General features: G+C 54.6%; 1 protein-coding gene across 1 annotated transcript in view; it reads right to left on the bottom strand.

Annotated features, from left to right (window-relative positions):
• The window catches only part of NTN1 (netrin 1), a 115,607-nt gene extending 96,505 nt beyond the window's left edge, over positions 1-19,102 (bottom strand). The window contains exon 1 of the mRNA XM_009562609.2: positions 17,781-19,102. Within this exon, the coding sequence (XP_009560904.2) occupies positions 17,781-18,780 (1,000 nt within the window). The 5' untranslated portion in view covers positions 18,781-19,102. The remainder of the gene's footprint in view (positions 1-17,780) is intronic.
• Positions 19,103-19,415: the final 313 nt, after the last annotated feature.

The raw sequence follows: 19,415 nt of genomic DNA, 5'->3' as shown, positions 1-19,415 counted from the left end.
AGCAAAGCCCGCGTGCAGCCAAGCCCGACCTTCTGCCCAAATCCAGACGGGGAGAACGAATCGCACAGAGGGAGAGCAGGGCTTCATCCAAAACTCACGGAAACCAGTGGTGGAATGAGAAATTATTTCTCCTCCTCCCACTCGCTTTCTCTCTCCTTCTCATCTGAACTGAAGCTGTTTGCATGCAGAAAGATGTGAATAAATCCAAACACTGCAACATTAGCAGCAGCTGAGGCACGTGGAAGCCCGACACAAGCAAACCCAATGCTGCTTTCCTCTTCTTTCCGTCCACTTACTCAGTTGTTTTACAGAAGCTGTGAGGTGGACGAGGGGATGCCTTTGTTATCCATTTAAATTGCTTGTTTAAATGGGCAACCAGCTTCTAATTTTATAGGCACCATAACCCGACGCAAGAAGTTGCTTTTACGACTCTCCACTCCCCCTGTCTCAGGCAGGAGCACGGGCTGCGGCTGAACCCCGGGGAGTGCGCACAGACCTGCCAGTTCCCTGGCAGATAAAAAGGCATTGGTAATTCACAAAAAATAAAACTGTCTTATGAGATATAAATTAGATTATTGCTTTGGGGAGATGAACCGCTCCGCTCACCCACGGGCTGCCGCTGTCAGAGAGCATCTGTTGCAATTACAGGTTCTCCCAGCCTGCTCAGCAAAAATGACCTCCCAAATATTTGAGCAGCAGCTGGAGTGCACACAACCGCTCCACGTTCTTTCTATGGCTGAACAGCAAGTGCTTGGTCTGCGTTAAATTGCTAGCTGGTGGCTCCATCTCCTCTGAGGACTCAGGGTGAGGGTCCAGAGTCCCCTTGCTGACGGTAACAAGGTCCAGATTGTCACCTTGTCACTGGAGGCTGAGCTGGTCTCTCTCCACGGGTCTGCACAGTGCAAAGTGCACCCTTGGCACTACATCAGCAATATTAATTGCCCATGAGAGGAAGCACATAATCAGACTTCAATGTTGTATAATTACACAGAAAATATGAGAAGAAATTAATTCCGAAAGGTGAACATATGGGCCACAACGTTGCAGCCAAAGATGGATTTTTGCCTGTGGTTACTGCCACTCATAACTGAGGGCAGAATCTAGGCCAGAAGTGTGTTTTCTACTTTGTGATTTATTGTACCAAAATGGAGCTGGTAATGAAAACCGTTCTCCACTTAATACACAGGCAACTTCCAACAAAAATGCCAGCAGGAATTCTTTCTTCTCCTTCTTGCATTACAGCTGCCCGTCAGCAGAGGATCTACAAGCTCGGCTCTCCTGCCAGGGTGGCCATGGGGAGAGGCACCGCCATGCCACAAAACCTCAACTCTTGCTGGCACCCGGCTCAGCAGACGGACACCCTGCCACGTCCCCTGCCAGCCCTGCACCCTCCTCTGCCTCTCCCCCATGTCCCCCGTCCTCTCACACCTTCCTCAGCCTGAGCGGGGCTGAGTCTGTATTGGAGATTATTCAGCAAATAAATAAAAATCCTCCTTAACTGCAGATTATTTCAGCAAGCAAATAAACCTTAGGCTCTATGAATAGGTATTTCAGCGCACCGGTCTCCAAAATAGCCCCCACAGATAGGCTCCATCACACCAAACCTCCCCCACTGCTGCAGCATTGACCTATTGAACACAACCTATGAGCAGCCACCACGCACCCAAAGCTGATGGATGCATATGGGGTGAGAGCTTTGCTCCCTCCTGACCAACCTGCTGCTTCCCAGTCTTAAAAATGCCATTATTTTCCTCTCTGCATGCAAGAAACAGCAGCAAAGCTCCCTTCTCCTTGCTGAGAGCAGCAGGTGGAGAAAGCTCAGAGGAAGCCCAACAACAGCAAAGGGACTGTACAGCCCTTCCGACCCCCCTTTGCCAACACGGGGCAACCTGTGGGAAACCGTTGGGAGATGGCTGAGTGCCACGGCTGAGCCCCTTCTCTGCAAACGGGAATTCATTTGCATGCCAAACTTGTAGTCGGGCGCTTTACAACACGGCGCGAGCATATAAATGTATCTGAATCTTCAATATCGCCCAGGCATCTCCTGGGAGCGCACTCCCTTTGGGGAAAATCCCTCTGGGGGAGGTTACTGGAAGGAGGTCCGAAAGAAAAGATGCCCAAATGAAGCCTCAGGTCCCAAAGGCAGCAAAATGAGGGAGACCTGCAACACACCAAATTCAGGCACACGGCGTATCTGCAGCAGAGTTTTCCAGCCAAGAACGTATGTGCCAGCGACAACAGGAAACTCGCGGGCTGGGTGACAAGTGTTGTGGCCTCTCCTTAGCTCTCTTACTGCCTCAATGGGTCCCGGGTGACTCCACCACCAAGATCCCATTCAAGCCAGGAAGAGTTGAAGCCCGGGGATATGTGTTAGGCCAGCACTTTCCACTTCTCTTTCAGTTCATGGACACCTATAAATTTTCCAGGGACAGTGGTACAGTACATGCCTAAACTGCAGCCACTTCCACAGGCTCCTTAAAAGTAGTCCAAGTTCCTGAGAAAATCATTATATTAAGCAATTAACAGTAATGCCTGTGAATTCATGGCCCTCCTCGCTGCCAAGGACCAGAGTGCAAACTACATCACCCCTAGGCAAGGCAAATGAGCCAAATTATTGGCGATAAATACATTTATTCCAAATGTTGACCCACTTTACATCCCTTTATTTAACACAGCTGCTCTAAAAGAGGGTTGAAATAAAGGGAAAATAAAGTCTGTGGGTCTTCACGCCTCCTTGGTTCAGCAGAGCTGGCGGAATTCTTGTTACTATTATTAGCGTTGTGATTGTTGTTGTTATTATTATTGTTATGATTATACGCATTTTCATTCTCTTTGGGGTAATGAATAATTTATGACTCTGTCTCGATCCTCTTTCAATGGATTCACTATCCAGGGAGACTCACTGAATAATTTGGATCATTCGTTTTCAAGTGCATGGGCTGCCGACAAATTGTTCGCTTTTCACTGCTGGGGACATTCATTGGTCACCCAAACCAGGGGATTTCTTTGGTCGTCCCAAGCACGTGATGGATTGTCTGGGGTTTTGTTGGGATTGGGTTTTTTTGGATTGGGTGAAGCTTCGTGAAGTGGAGACTAAAAACCAGCTCTTTTTGGGGGGCTGTACAAATCAGTTTGCTGAATTTTGCAGAGGCTTGGGAGAAGTGCGTGCATCTTGAACGGTATTTAATGTTTTAACGGCATTGTTAATTGTGCTGTTTGATTTGATCAATACTATTGTACAGCTGATTATTAAGCTTTTGCTTACTGCCCGCAAACCAGAGAAATATTGTGGTGTTAGAAGTGGCTGCTTCTTTGCCTAAAATCCTGGGGCAAATGAATATTCAAGGGGCCGGCATTTGGGGATCTTTTTGCCTTAGAATCAAATGAGTGCCTGTATTCACCTGGCTGTGTTCACCAGAGATGGTTTTGGGACCCTGCAATCATACAATCATAGAATCACAGAATGGTTTGTGATGGAAGGGACATCAAAGCCCATCCAGTTCCAACCCCTGCCATGGGCAGGGACACCTCCCGCTGGATCAGGGGCTCCAAGCCCCATCCAACCTGGCCTTGAACCCCTCCAGGGATGGGGCAGCCACCACTGCTCTGGGCAACCTGGGCCAGGGCCTCCCCACCCTCACAGCAAAACATTTCTTCCCAATTTCTCACCTCAATCTCCCCTCTTTCAGCTTGAAACCATTACCCTTCATTCTATTCCTGAACTCCCTGATCAATAGTGCCTCCCCAGCTTTCCTCGAGCCCTTTTCAGCACTGGAAGCAATGCTTCAATCCTGCACACGTGGTCCGTTCCTCAAAAGCAGTGTCCCCCCAGCTTCTGGGCAGGCTCCAAACTCAACAGACACATCTCCCTGGCCACACACATAGTGAAGGAAGGATGAGCACTCTTCCTCGCTCTGCTGCTGGACCACAGCATGGAGATCATTGACACATCACCCACAGTTTGTCTGAGAGGTCCTCACTTCGGCAAATCTGAGCAGATTTTCTGCCATCTCCATGAAAATCATGAGGACTTGCCATGCTCAGCTGCAAAACAAAGCTGCGTTTGTCCACAGACCCTTTTAATACGCCTGCTACTAGCCCAGATCATGTACCATGCCCCAAAATGCAATGGGCTAAATCCAGGTTCACCTGGGAATTAACAAGGTTGTGCATCCCTCTGCTATGAGGACAGGCTGAGAGTTGGGATTGTTCTGCCTGGAGAAGAGAAGGATGCAGGGAGACCTTAGAGCAGCTTCCAGTACTGAAAGGGGCTCCAGGAAAGATGGAGAGGGGCTCTTGATCAGGGAGTGCAGGGATAAGATAAGGGGGAATGATTTTCAGCTGAAAGAGGGGAGATTGAGATGAGAAATTGGGAATAAATGTTTTGCTGTGAGGGTGGGGAGGCCCTGGCCCAGGTTGCCCAGAGCTCTGGTGGCTGCCCCATCCCTGGAGGTGCTCAAGGCCAGGTTGGATGGGGCCTGGAGCCCCTGATCCAGTGGGAGGTGTCCCTGCCCATGGCAGGGGGTGGAACTGGATGGGCTTTGAGGTCCCTTCCAACCCAAACCATTCCATGATTCTATGATCACTACTCTGGCTCAGAACTTCTTGGCATAACAAGGTGTGATTGGAACCCAGTAGATGCAGAACATCCAACTCCCTGCTCCAGGACAGCCACAGAGGACAACGCCACGGTCTCCAGGACCCCGATCTGGAGCAGTTCGTTCCCTCCCTGCCTGCACTGCCTGCTTAGACCCGATTTACGAGCAGCGTGTGAAGGACAGACAGTGGGCCGCTGGGCTGAACAATGCGGGAATATTAGCCGAGTTACAAAAACAAACAAACCAAACCCCGCCGGGAGCCCGTTTCATTTATCTTCTTTTGTCCAGTTTTGCTTCAGCGTGAAAGTCGCCCTTTCAAGTCCAGCAGTTGTGTTCCAGCCCCGGCGGGTAGCTGCTCTAAAGCGTTACACTGAGAGCTTCCCAATGGCATGTTTGCACAGTTCAATTCATTTCTAAATATTCAGTGGAGTTTCCCTCCCTCGTACCCTCCCAGGACTTTTTGCCCAAGAGCCGAGGGTGTAAAGTACAGGGCCAGGGATACTGGTGCACAGAGCCTTTGTGTGCAAACACAAGCTGCTGTTTGTATTTGCCTTCACACTGTCAGAGCTCAATTGTGCGCCGTGCAATACGGGCTACCAGGCTGCTTTCAATATCCGCTCGGCCATCCCTGCTGCCAGAGAGACGCTCCCCCTCCCCGGCCGCTTTGAAGCAAAGTGATTTAATTTCATGAGACTTTCAGTAATCACGTTACAATCTCCAACATTAACCAGAACTGACTCCCTATTGCAAAAGGGTGGGCCGGCGACCGAGTAAACAGCCTGGCTCGGGACAGCCTGTGATGGCAGAGGAAGGCAAAACACGCAACGGCCGCCTGCCTGGTTCTGTGACTCTTATCAGATGAGGCTGGAAAACAACAGCCATTTGCAAGCACCAGGAGGGAGCGGCCGGCTTTGACCATCCCAAGGATGCTCTATGGGCTGCTCTGCTCATCTTGGGCACCACGATGGCTGATTTTTTAAATCCAGATCCTTTTATCCCATCATTTCCCATCCCTCTTTCCTGTTCCATTTACAGTGTCTTGACACCTCTCGCACATCTTCCAGGACGGGGTTTGACTCTGGGTCAGGCTCTTTCTGGTTATGCAATAATAAATGCTGTGGTGGTCAAGGAAGAGCTGGGACCTCCCTGGCTTCCCTAGACCTTCTAGGGAAGGTCTAGCATGAAGAAGAGAAGGCTGAGAACACAGAGATTCACGTCTCATCTGCTCACATTGTCTCCCTCACCTCTTTCCCCCTCCCTGCACACATCTCAGCCCTTCCCAGAACATCACCTGACCAATCACAGATCATAGCCTAGACCCTGAAAAAAAGTCCTTCTGAGGCTGTGAGAGGAAATTAAGATGCTGGACTGGGCTGGTGGGCACTGGGCAAATCCATTTTTCCAATCAGATGCTCTCTCCTTGCCCTCTCCACCCACTATGGTCTGACTACCTAAGACTGGACCATACCCAGGTGGTTGACACTTAAGGCCATTAATTCACCCTACAGAGTTGCCATGAAAATAGTCATCCTTGGTCAAAATGAAGCACAGATCACAAAGATCCATGCAGTGCTGCAGAGTGCAGCCTGGCAGGGGTCTGGGTGATGGATGGCTCTGAAATACCATGAGGAAGATGACATGGACTCCTCATCCATCTTCCCGTCTGTTAACTTGGAGTACACAGCCTTGTGTAAAGATGGTGCTCAGGGACAGAACAGCTGGTCTTCTCGTGGAAGCTGGGAGCTCAGGGATCCAGCATGGATAAGACAAACAGCCCCAAGAGCGAGCGCAAAAAGCAGGGACGGCTGAGCTAACAGCCCTCTTCCTGTGTTCCTTCTCTAATTCCCATCTGGGACAGGGGGAGAAAGAAATCCCCCCACGCCCCAGCATCCTGAGAAATCAGGGAGTTCTCTTCCCACTCCATTTCGCATCATTGTCAAATCTGTGTCTACTTCTCCGCAGTCAGAAAATATTTCCCATCCCCGCAGCAGGTCAGGAAGAATAGATTTGCTGTAAAACAAACCTGTAGAGCCTGGCTGCTCACAGTCTCCAGAGATGCCCTGGCTGCTCCTGTCCCTCACATCACTTTTTCCCTTTCCTAGGTGAATTTTGGGGTGCTGGATGTTGGCTCCTGGCTCTCCATCTTCTTTTCCCAACAGGGGAGATGCAGCATCTTTGCCACCCAAGTCTGCTCACTCCACTGGCATTCCCACCTGCCTGCCCACACAATCGCTTTCTTGCTGCTCCATTTTGGCAAGGATCTCCAGGGCTCATCCTTTACCATCACCAGCTCCACATCCCAGGAAAGGGGCTGGGGGCTACGTGTCCCCACAGAGCACCCCGTGATAACCTGTGCCTGCACCAGGCTCAGCACAGGAGCAGATCCCTCTCCAGAAGACACCACAACCTGGGTGACAATGGCCATTGGGCAAAGCCAGATGTCCCTTCCAGTCCATAGCCTTCTAATAATTTAGAAAGACATTGTGCTTTCAGGAGAGCCAGTAGAGGTTTTTTCTTCCTGAGCCTCCAACCCTCTATCAAGGAGGGAGATGCAGATACAGTTTTCAACCCTCACATCATTCACAAGGCACTGAAAGAGCTTGAAAGGAAAACTCCTGCTAGCACCCTCCCTGCTCTCACAGCCGTCTGCAGGACATGAAACTAGGATCTTTCCCGATTTATTGGTTTTTTTGCTTGCTGCACTCCCCAGTGATGCGCTGTGCGCAGATGATGAGTGTTGTGAATAGCAGCAGTTTTGTGCCGTTTGCAGGTGCAGCTTTGGATGCTGTGGATGCAGCAGCCTCTCCTGTGCCAGCTGAGAGCTTGGGACACCCAGCACCGTCCCCACTGAGCCGCAGGACGAAGCAATCTCTCTGGCCATGTCACTCTATCACTGTTTAAAGTCCAGTCTCCACTAAACCCAGTGCTGTTTGAAATAAAGCTGTAACTCAAGCTCCCAGCTGAGCCGCGTGCCTCCTCCATCCCCGACCCACTGCCAGCATGGGTGCCTGTACTCTCCTGGGTCAGAACCTGTTTCTTCAGTACCTACCAAATAAAAACAGCACAATTTTTTGTCCTTCCCACCAGTTAATCCACCGCCTTCCACTCAGCCTAATGCAACCTCACAGCCGGCGTGTGGCTGAGCCCCTTCGTGTCGCTGATCCGTGCCACAAACACGGGCTGCTCCCACCCGGGATGGAGCAAGAGCAGCCGAGCCCCCGGCTCTGCTCGCCCCAATGGCCTCCACGGCTGCACGGGCTCAGGGCAGGAAAAGCCTCCCTGTCTCCTTATCAGTCCCCAGGGCATCCTAATCCCTCTATAAATGAAAGCTATTCTACAAATATCTTTTTAAAGCCTGCCTGTCACTTCAGCCAGGCAGCCCTACCCCAGCCGTCAGGCACGGGGTTTGGAGAGTGGTGAGCGAGGGTGAGATGCTGCCACCGGACAGAGACAGGTTTGCCTTGGGTGAGGTTCTGGCCAGTTTCTTTACGAGCTGTTCTTTGATTCGCACTCGGGCCCAGAGCTCTCTCTTCTGTAACACCAGGCTGCAGAGCCAGGCTGAGCCCCACAGCCCTGCCAGGCTCCCGGCTCTGCCTTGTGGGAAGCAGCAGGGATCTGGCAGGGATGCTCAGGGAGGGGAGCTCGGGTCATGCAAAGGAAATGTCCCCCACTGATTGCAGCAGTGAAAGCCAAACAGCAGCCACCGCTCCAGAGACACCCTGGGGATGGAGCAGATGTGACTGCTGGGCTCTACCACTGACGAACCCTTTTTCCAGGCAGAAGACTTCTGCGCAGGCTGACCCTGGCAGCAAAACCTCTACCTAAGTGCTGCTGCCTGAAAAATCAGAGGGACCTGTTTAGTGCACTCATGAACATGCTGCAAATAAATGATCTGGGCAGGGCTGAGTGTGGGGGCTGTAGTCCCCCTGTGTACCAAGGGCTCAGCCCTGCCACTGCGAGGACTGGTGTGTCCTGTGGTTCAATCTCAGTGTGTTCTAGGGAAGGTTGGATGTTGTATTTGTGGGTCCCGGGGCTGGTTTTGGTTTATTTCCACTGTGTGACAGAAACACTGGGCAAAATGATGTATGCTATAAAGGTCACCAGCTGGTTCCAGTCATCCTGACCCAAGGTTTCCTTCACTCTTTGTGTCTCACAGGGCAAAACGCGCTGGGGAAGAAACTCAACACAGCCCCTCAAAATGCTCCAGAAGGTCCCCAGGAAAACTCTAGGTGCATAGCCCAGCCTCTGCACGCAGTAGCCCATAAGTGCAAAAGCCTCCAAAAGCACTATAGCAAAAGGTAGGCAGGAGAGACCTAGAGCCCAAGCTGGCAGCAGCCCTCCATGGTCAGACGGTGATACATCAAGAATATAAAGACAGGCTCACGCGTCCCAGCTGCTCTGACTTCACAGACCAGGTGGGAAAACCAAAACCTGAACCCCAGGTTTGTTTTTACAAGCACGATCCCCACAGGCAGCAAAGATTTAAGAGCCCTCGCTAGCGTCTCGCTCTGTCTTCAGAGAGGCAGCACGTCCCCCGCGCAGTCACGGGGAGTTGGCCGGAGCGAGGCCAGCAGAGGCTGAATAAGGATGACATGCTTTGGCCCAGAAAGAGGAGGGCAGAGATTAGCCGTGGACAAGCTCAAGGGAAGGCAAGTGTCCAACCCGGAGTGCCAAGAATGGTTTTGTTTTAGCCTTAACTGCGCTTTTTTTTTGTTTGTTTGTTGGTGTAAAAACCTTTCTGTTGGAAATCAGTTTAACTTTAAGCTTCCTGAGAATAAAAGCCTGTGAGAAAGCTCTGCCCACGCAAGGCCCGCTTGGGAGGCTACAATGGGAGGCTCAGCAGCTTACGGGCCCATATTTCTATGGCTACAGCACCCATCTGCTCAGCAATACAGTGTTACCACAGCTCGTGCAATCCCCCCCACAGAACAACCCACCGGGAGCTGAACCAGGGCTGGAGTGCAAAGGACCTGTGGCTGCATGGACCGCATGTGGTGCCACAAGAGGTCCAGCACAGAGTCTGGTCCAGTCCTGGGCTGGTGTCACATCACTGGTGAAGCTGCCCCAGATGAAGTGTTTCCACAGATGAGGATGCTGTGATACTGCTTCAGGTATTTCTTACTCCAAGGCGAAAGCATTTTGCACAGCCCTCCTTTATTCTCTGTAAATGGGGAAATTGAGGCACAAGACAAGCCTGGATATCAGAAATGATCAGTATCCCTAATACCATCAGAAAATAATGGGCAGAATCAGCACACGGCAGCTCCAAAATCCACCCATCAGCCTTGCCCGGCTTGTTCAACCTAGAGACATTGCCATGCTGTGCTGCCCAGCCCCAGGTAGCAGCACCCATCTCAGATGGGGAGAGGATGCTGCACCCTGGGGATCCAGCATGCACACAATGGAAATCACAGAATGGTTCGGGTTGGAAGCAATCTTAATTCCTATCCACTTTCAACCTCCTGCCATGGGCAGGGACATCTCCCACTGGATTAGGTTGCCCCAAGCCCCATCCAATCTGACTTGAACCCCTCCAGGGATGGGGCAGCCACCACTCCTCTGGGCAGCCTGGGCCAGGACCTCCCCACCCTCTCAGCAAAACATTCCTTCCTAAGATCTCACCTTGATCTCTCCTCTTTCAGCTCAAAACCTTTCCCCCTCATCCTATCCCTGCAGTCCCTGATCAAGAGCCCCTCCCCAGCTTTCCTGGAGCCCCTCTCTGTACTGGAAGCTGCTCTAAGGTCTCCCTGCAGCCTTCTCTTCTCCAGGCTGAACAACCCCTTTCCTTGTACAGGAGATCCTGCCCTGGCACCCTGGGGATCCTGCAAGGACACCTTGCAAATCCTGCTCGGAGCCTCTTTGCTCAGAAAGGAAATGCATCTGCTTTACAAGGCAAGAAAAGACACTTGCATCCTTCCCCATCCCTCTGGAAGAGACATGACCACAAGCAGGGTAAGTACTGGGATATTCAGACCTCCCCATTCCTCATAGAGGGATTTACAAAACCACTTAAGTCCTCTGTCTGACTCCCATCCCACCATGGTACCCCAAACTGAAGGGGAAGAGGGTGCAGTGGGTGTGCTCCTGCCTGGCCAGGTCCCTGCCAGCTCTGCTGGTCCTACTCCCACCCCACTTCCCACTCTGTTGCAGGCAGAGCCCTCTCTCCCTCTGCCCGTCAGCCAGACCTTTCTCAAAGCCCTGACTCACCACTGGAGAGGAGAAGAGAGAAAGGGCATCTTCCACCAGCCCGGTCCTTCCTAGTCTGATGGGTCTCAGCCACTAAGAACCATTGTCACCCACCAGTGGCCCCAGGACTTGCCTGGATCTCTGCTCTGCTGCATAATCCTGAGGTGCCTCGACCCTGCGGACAGGCATGGGGGGCTGCTCACCCAGTGAAGCAACAGCTGCAGGAGCGCTCCGGTGTGCCCAAAGCCATCAGTCACCACCACCTTGACTCCTTGTACTGTTCAGAGGCCAAGGGGAATGGAAGGAATCAACTTTGAATGCTGTGTTCAGTTTTGGACCACTCACTATAAGAAAGACGTTGAGGTCCTGCAGTGCATCCGAAGAAGAGCAATGAAGTTGGTGAAGGGGCTGGAGAACAAGTCTTAGGGGGACCGGCTGAGGGAGCTGGGATTGTTTAGCCTGGAGAAGAGGAGGCTGAGGGAAAACCTTCTTGCTCTCTACAGCTACCTGAAAGGAGGTGGCAGAGAGGTGGGTGTTGGTCTCTTCTCCCAAGTGATAGGTGATAGGACAAGAGAAAATGGCCTCGGGTTGTGCCAGGGGAGGTTTAGATTGGACATTAGGAAAAATTTCTTCACAGAAGGGGTTCTCGGGCACTGGCAGAGGCTGCCTAGGGAGGTGGTGGAGTCCCCATCCCTAGAGGTGTTTAAAAGGCAGCACTTGGGGACAGTGCTTGGGGACAGGATTTAGTAATGCACAGGTACGGTTGCAGTTGTTGATCTCTAAGGTCTCTTCCAACCTAATGATTCTATGATCTCCAGGGCCACCCAATATCCCACTGGGGAAGACGGCTACAGGAGGGATGAGAACCACATAGGTTTTTCAAATGGAGATTAGAAAAGAGATCACTTAAATTTAATAAGGAATACCAGGAACTACCTGAAATGAAATCCTACAGTCCTTGCATCCCTCTGCAGGACCAGAGTGAGAAGAGCTTGCTGCTGCGGGAAGATCTGATTTCCCTGGTTGTGATGAGGATGGAGGAAGCCCACTGGCTGTTACAGCAAGCTCTGCCCTGCAAATATCTCCCTGGGCTGCCGCAGAGATGAGAAAGGCCCAAGTCTGTCTGGAAGGAAGTGTTTCATTGGGAGTGTTTGGCAGGCTGCTCTCTCATAGTTCCTGGTCCCCTCCTTGTCTGAGATGAAGTTTCCTTTTAGCGGGAGGAGAGACTTGCTTGCAAATTGCCCTGACATGAGATATATCCCAGCCTGGGAACCCTACTGCAGCGCATACCGCAGAGCACAGCCTGTCTAACACCAGGCTTCGCACGCAGCTTGTGCCAAATCTCATCTCCGAAAACACAATATGTTTCCTTTCTCTCCCTGCAATCGCACTTGTTGTTGTTAAACACTCTCTAGGCATCACAGAGCGCCAAAATCCGAGAGGCGGCCCAGCACCTGCGAACCCCACTGACGTCAGACACATGTGCAGGTGGTGGGTGCATCTCCCAGCCTGCGGGGAAAAGGGCTGCGAAGCGCCAGAGCCAGCACTGGGAACGGAGTCCGGAGGTCATTCTCAAAGCGCCTGTCAGCAGGCTGCAGCCTGCGTTTGGCTAGTAGCGCTTTCTCCAGCCAAAGCAAATGCGAAGGTATTTTATGCGAGCTAAAGGGAGTTCTCAAAAGCAATGCTTATCTGTGCTCATTTCCAGCACTGAAAATAATGCCCTGGGTCACGAGAAATTGTAGAATGGTGTCGATCACATTTTATTGGTGTCGCTAAATCTGGTCAAAGCCTCTGGCTGCATTTTTGAGTGTCCACACAAGCTCACCAGCAGTTGAGCTCTGACATTTGAGTCCAAGCCTTTTCCAGCTGCAACCTTCTCTCACAGGGGAGACGAAATCTTCATCAGGACAAACTGGGCTGGAGATGTGGGGCTTGGGCTGGACCGATGCTGAGCAAATAGAGCTGGCCCGACTGCGCTGGGGAGAGGGAGAGTGGAGAACAGACCTCCAAACTTGTCTCCAAGCTGTATCCTCCCTGGAGCATGTTAGCTCCCAGGCGCTCAGCCAAAGCCGGACCGTAAGGCCAAGCTCTACGTGGATGAATTATTTGCCAGGTAAAGTTGATGGGAACCTGAAGCAATGAAGAGTTGGGCTCCTTCTGCAGAAGCAGGGCCCTGGAGAACATCTCCTGGAGCCAGGTCCTGTCCTCCACCTTATGCCATGCCCAAGCTCTTGCAGGCAGCAAGAAGTGATAAAGAAAAATTAGATCTGGCTGGCAAAAACTGTTCCCGTGGGAAATTTTGACTTTTTGTCAAAAACCCCAGTGCATTTCTTTTTCAGCCCCAAATAAGCTTGAATAGGAACAAAGATTTGGTTTTGGCAGGGGGGGAATAGGCTTAAGAAAGCGAACACCCAAATTTTTAAGCAAAGCAGACACATTCTATCATTTCTCTCATTGGTTGAAAGAAACCAGTTTTCCAGGAAAGAGCAAATTTAGTGAAAAAGTCATAATGAGTTCTTAGACTGCTGGCTGGGCAAATTCGGCTAATTTGGCTGATTCGCCTACCCTTCACCATTGCTGCTCAGAAGGGTCCGGCCGCCTCTGGCTTCCCTCTCAAGCGCCTGAAGATCTCTTCTGACCCCACCGGCAATGTCCCCACCAGCTCATCGCTCATCCCCAGCCTCTGCCCGGTGAACGCTGCGTCCACAGCCCTCGGGTGACCGCAAAGCCTGACTTTCTCTCTGGATTTAGGAGTGAAACCAGGGTGGGCTGATGGTCATGAGCAAGTGGGTGGGAGCTGAATAGAGTTATTGTGATCTTTATCTGGGGGGATTATTCCAGGCAGTGTGGGCTTGGCAGGGCACCACTGTGGTTTGGCCATGGTTGGTTTTACAGACTGATAGGTACGGCCCCAGGGAATGCGCAGCAGAAATAGGCTGGGGGGAATCATTTTATGGTAGCTTCATCCTTCCAAACATTCGCTTCCCAGGAAAGTTGGTGGAAAAGGGAAATACAGCGATTTTCATTTGCAGAGGTCTGACGTGGCTATGATTGTGCACGGTCTGAAATGCAAAGCAAGGCACAAAAGGCACACATTTTACTGGAAACTGGGAACTTGTTGCCTTTTTATTGGAAGTAAATTGGAAGGGAGAAAGATGGTAACTGTGCAGGACCAGCACAATAACTGAACAGAGGCATTTTTCAGGAGCGCTTCAGGACCCTGCAGAATATAACAAGCTATCGGATAGAGATCGCACCGAATTTTATGGTATCATTGATAGCAGTAACTGCACACAGGGAACTTGTCCCTGCTTGTGAGATGAGACTGAGGGTGAGGATCTGAGCGCCCTGCTCTCCTGGCCGCTCTGCTGAGGAAAAGGCAGCGCTGGACGCACCCTGGGAAATGATGGAGAAAGGGAGTCCCATCCCCGAGCGCTGCTGGGCTCCAGCGCATTTCTTTTTTAGCCCCAAATATGCTTGAACAGGACCAAAGATTTGGCTTTGGCAGAGGGAGAATGGGCTTATAAAAGCAAAGACACGAATTTTTAAGCGAAGCAGACACATGCTATCATTTCTCTCCTTGACTGAAAAAAAAAAATAATAATTTTCCAGAAAAGTGAATATTTAGCGAAAAAAAAATGCAATGAGTTCTTACAGCACTGATAGGGGCAAATTCAGTTAATTTGGCTGATTCACCTACTCCTCACCATTGCTGGGTCTGACCTCCTCTGGCTTCTCTTTCAAGTGGCTGAAGATCCCACCTAATCCCACCGGCAACGTCCCCACTGCCCTGCACCCGCCGGGACAGAAGGAAAGCAAACTGCGGAGATAAACCCCATTTGGATGCTTTTGGCCCATCCGAGCGGCTCCCACCGCCTTCCCCTCCGCGGAAACGTTTCTCCCTGCCGGTTCCCCCCGACGCCGCCCCGCGCAGCGGCGGCTCAGGGACCCCTTTTCCCCTCCGGGTATCCTCGGTGGCGAAGGGTCTGGCGGAGAAATTGTACTGTCTGCAAGGGATACATCGGGTTGAAATTTGGGGGGAGAAAAAGAAGAGGAGGGGGAGAAAAAAAAAAGCCCAACCCCAGCCGCTCGGTGGGGGTTTTTTTCTGTTGTCGGAGCTGCAAATGTTTTGGAAGACGGGGCCGTGTTTTCCGTGTAAATAAAGAGGCGGGTGGGGCTCGGGATGAGCTCGGCAGGGCCGAGAGTCCCGGTGCGGAGCATCCCAGCATCCCAGCATCCCAGAATCGCAGCATCCCAGCCCCGGCACACGGCGCATCCCGGGGCTGCCACCCCCAAACCGAGGCAGGACGGGACCGGCAGCGCTCGGAGCGTTTCGGGAGTCAAGGGGAAGAGCATCCCAAACCCTCCCCCGGTCACCGCGGGCAGAGATGAGGGACGCCCGGAGGCTCGGGCTCGCTTACAGCCAAGACGGAGCGCGTTTCTCTATCAGACAGAGCGAAGCGGCTGCTCCCCGGTTCTCTGCAGCCCTCCGCACCCCGCAGCAGCCCCCGGGCCGCCTGCACCCCCCGAGGATGCAGCGACGGGAACCGAAGGCTTTGCCGAGCTGCTCGCCCGCCGCCTTCCTCCCCCGGAGCCCATCCCCGTCCCGCCCGAGCTCCTCGCGGAGCTGGAGGCTTTGCGGCGGGGCTCCGAGCCGCTGTCTCGGGGAGGGAGCAGGGCTGTCTGCGAGCTGGGCAATCTCCGAGCTCCGCTCCGGGAGCTGCCCGGGACGGGCGACCCTTCCCAGCCAGCCCCGGCTCCCCTGCGCTTCTCCGGACACAAACAATGTTTCCCTGGTCTCCCCGCTGTCCCTTTTCTGAGCAAGCCGGTGTCCCCTGCCCCGCTTTTCCGAGCCCCGCACTGTCCCCCGCTCGGTGCCTCAGTCTCCTAGTCCGGGGTCCTGCGCTCCCGTGTCCCTCGGTGTCCCCTGCCTTGAACTCCCCGGTTGCTCCGGTGTCCCACATTCCTGTGCCTCGCCGTCCCCTCCCGGTGGTCCCCCGTTCCCGGTGCCCCCTGTTCTGCATTTCGGGATCCCTCGGTGCCCCAGTGTCCCCTGCCCTGGCTCCTCGGTGTCCCGTCCCCTGCGCTTCCCGGTGCCCTCACGCCTCTGGCCCCGCGCTTCTGGGTCTCTCGCTGTTCCCTCCTTTGCCCTACTCTCCCGGGTACCTCAGTGTCCTCGCCCTGTCCTGCTCTCCGTCTCCCTGCGGATCCTTGTGCAGCTCCTCGTGTCCTTGGATGTCCCCGCGCTGCTCGCCGTGTCCCTGGATGTCCCCGTACTGCTCGCTGAGTCCCTGGCTGTCCCTGTGCCTTTCCCTCCCCTTTCCTGAAGGTCCCTTGCTGGGTCCTGGATGTCTCCGGACCTTTCGTTTTGTCGTGTCCTTGGCTGTCCCCGTGCCTTTCCCTCCCCGTTCCTGAAGTCCCTTGCCGGCTCCCTGATGTCCCCGAGCCGTTCCTAAAGTCCCTTGCTGAGTCCAGGATGTCCCCGTGTCTTCCCCCCCCCTCTCCTGAAGCCCCTTGCCGGGTCCTGGAAGCCCCTGTGCCTTTCCCTCCGCGTTCCCAAAGGTCCCTTGCCGTCTCCTGGAGGTCCCCATGCTTTTCTCTTGCTCTGTCCTGGATGTGCCCGAGCCTTTCCCTGCCGTTCCTAAAGTCCTTTGCAGGATTCTAGATGTCCTCGTGCCTCTTTCTCCTCGTCCCTGAGATCCTTTTGTCGCATCCTGGATGCCCGCATGCCTTTCCCTCTCCATCCCTTGAATCCCTTGCAGAACCTGGATGTTCCCGTGCCTTTTCCTCTCCGTCCCTGAAGTCCCTTGCTGATTGCTGGATGTCCCCGTTTCTTTCCCTCCTCGTTCCTTAAGTCCCTTGCCGGGTCCTAGATGTCCCCGTGCCTTTCTCCTGCCATTTATTAAGTCCCTTGTTAGGTGTCCCCATTCCTTTCCTTCCTCTTTCCTGAAGGTTTCTTGCTGGGTCCTGGGTGTCCCCGAGACTTTCCTTTCCTTTTCTGAAGTCCCTTACTGGCCCCTGGATGTCTGTGCCTTTCGCTTTGCCGTATCCCTGGATGTCCTCTTGCCTTTTGCCTTGCCGGGTCCAGGATTATCCCCATTTCTTTCCTTCCCTTTTACCGAAGTCCCTTGCCGGGTCCTGAATGTCCCCGTGCCTTTCCCACCCTCTCCCTAAAGTCCCTTGCCGGATTCTGGATGCTCCCGTTGCTTTTTTCCCTCCGACTCCTGGATGTCCCCGTGCCTTTCCCTCTCCGTTTCTGAAGTCTCTTGCCGGCTCCTGGATGTCCCTGTCGCTTTGCCGTGTCCCTGGATGTCCCCGTGCCTTTTCCTAAGAGTCCTAGATGCCCCCATGCCTTTCCTTCACCGTTCCTAGAGTCCCTTGCTGGGTGCTGGATGTCCCCGTTCTTTTCCCTCCCTCTCCCTGAAATCTCTTGCCGGATCGTAGATTTCCCCGTTCCTTTCCTTCCGGCTCTTGGATGTCCCAGTGCCTATGCCTTCGGGTCCTGGATGTCCTCGTTCCTTTCCCTGCGAGTCCTGGATGTCCCCATGCCTTTCCCTCACCGTTCCAAAGTCCCTTGCCGGATCCTGGATGTCCCCGTGCCTTTCCCTTCGGGTCCTGGATGTCCTCGTTCCTTTCCCTCGAGTTATGGATGTCCCCATGCCTTTCCCTCATCCTTCCAAAGTCCCTTGCCGGATCCTGGATGTCCCCGTGCCTTTCCCTCCCCGTTCCTAGAGTCCCTTGCTGGGTGCTGGATGTCCCTTTTCCTTGCCCTCCGAGTCTCGGATGTCCCCATGCCTTTCCCTTCCCGTTCCAAAGTCCCTTGCCGGCTCCTGGATGTCCCCGTGCCTTTCTCTCCCCGTTACTAAAGTCCCCTGCCGGATCCTAGATGTCCTCATGCCTTTCGCTCTGGATCCCGGATGCCCCGGTGCCCTTCCCTCCCGGTCCCCCGCCGGTCCCCCGGCTGTCCCCTCCCTCCCCCGCGCGGGGGGCACTCACCCACGCACTCGTTGGCCTCCCGGGCCGTGGCTCTCTGCCACGGGCGATCGTAGTGGAAGGGCTTGCAGCGGTCGCACTCGGGGCCGGCCGTGTTGTGCTTGCAGTCACACACCAAACTGTCGTCGCGGTCTCGGACGCAACGCGACGCGTGGCCGTTGCATTTGCATCGCCCACCGACCTGCAAGTCGGAGACGGCGTAGAAATAAGAATCGCGGGCCAGCTCGGAGTCGTCCTCGCTCTCGTCGCCGAAGGTGTGGAGGCGGCTGAAGGTGACCCTGATGTCGGTGGCCGTCACCCAGTCCTGCAGCACGGGCGAGTTGTCGAAGTCGTGGGCGGTGGGGCGGCCGTCCAGGGTGCTGAAGGCGATGAGGCCGCCCGAGAGGGGCCGCACGTCGGTGTGCGAGTCGGTGCACACCGCCTCCTGCTCGTTCTGCTTGGTGATGGTGGCGCGGTTGGGCTTGTTGTACATCTTACGGCACTGAGTGGAGTAGAACTGGAAGGGCACCCAAGTCTTGCCGTAATCCATGGATTTGTGGATGGCCATGGATTCCGGGCGAGGCGAGCAGAACTGCAGGCTGACGTAGGTCACCTCGAACTTCTTGCCCAGCGAGAGGGTGAGGGTGACGTTGTGCGGGTACTGCACGTAGCTGTCGGACTGCCAGCAAGTCAGGTTGTGCGGGTTGTTGAGGTCGGTGAGGAAGGAGGGCGGGTGGGCGCGCTTGGGGTCCGAGGCGTTGCAGAGGTGGCAGGAGCGAACCTGCTCCTCGCCCTTCTCCGTCACCACGCAGTACCTCGACGGCGGCTTCCCGCAGGTGCTCGACACCTTCACCTCCTTCCCGAACGCCGAGTTGACGAAATCCGGGATGCAGCGGCGGGGCAGCCCGTGCTCGTCGTAGCAAGGGTCGGGCTGAGCCGTCTGCACGGCGAACATGCTCCCGCCGTGGTAGCCGCCTCGCAGGGGCTGCGCTAGCCACGCCGCGGCCAGCAGCAGGGCCAGCATCCTGCGCGACCTCGGCGAGGGGACAGGAGGGCACGGGCGAGCCGGCGGCTCCGCGGGGCCACTCGGTGCGGCGGCTCAGGGAGCGCCGAGCATCGCCCGCCCCGCGGCCAGCCCCGCGGAGAAAGGGGAGACGGCGGCGGCGGCGGCACCACAAAAAGTGGGGGCTGGCGGCGGGGCTGGGTCCCGCCTGCCTCCCGCCCCGGCTCTCGCACGGAGAATGACTGGCGGTCCCAGCCCCCGCCGCCTTTGAGGTCATGCTAAAGGAGTGACATCGCGCTTCAAGGAACAGAACAACGACATCCACTGGCGGCTCAGCCAGAGACACGCACAAGCCTCGGGAGGGCGGGGGGGGGGGGGGATGGGAAAGGGACGGAGCCCGCCCCGACACCGCGGTGATGGGCGTCAAAGCCGCGCGGGGCTCCCGAGCCGCCCAGAGGAGCCGTGGAAGGGCTCTCCTTCTCCCCACCCCCCCTATCCCCGCCCCTCTGTGCCCCCCAAAGGGGCTGGGTTGAGTGGGGGGGAGCGGCCAAGAGAAGCCCCCTCACCTCCCTTTGGCGACGTCCCAAAGAGAGGGACAGGATCGAGCCCTCTCCCAGCTGGTGGCTGCTGGGGTCCATTGCCCACCAGGGCAGACA

Source organism: Cuculus canorus, chromosome 18 (genome assembly GCF_017976375.1).
Source record: "Cuculus canorus isolate bCucCan1 chromosome 18, bCucCan1.pri, whole genome shotgun sequence".
NCBI lineage: Eukaryota > Metazoa > Chordata > Aves > Cuculiformes > Cuculidae > Cuculus > Cuculus canorus.
This window is presented reverse-complemented; position numbering and strand designations above follow the sequence as displayed.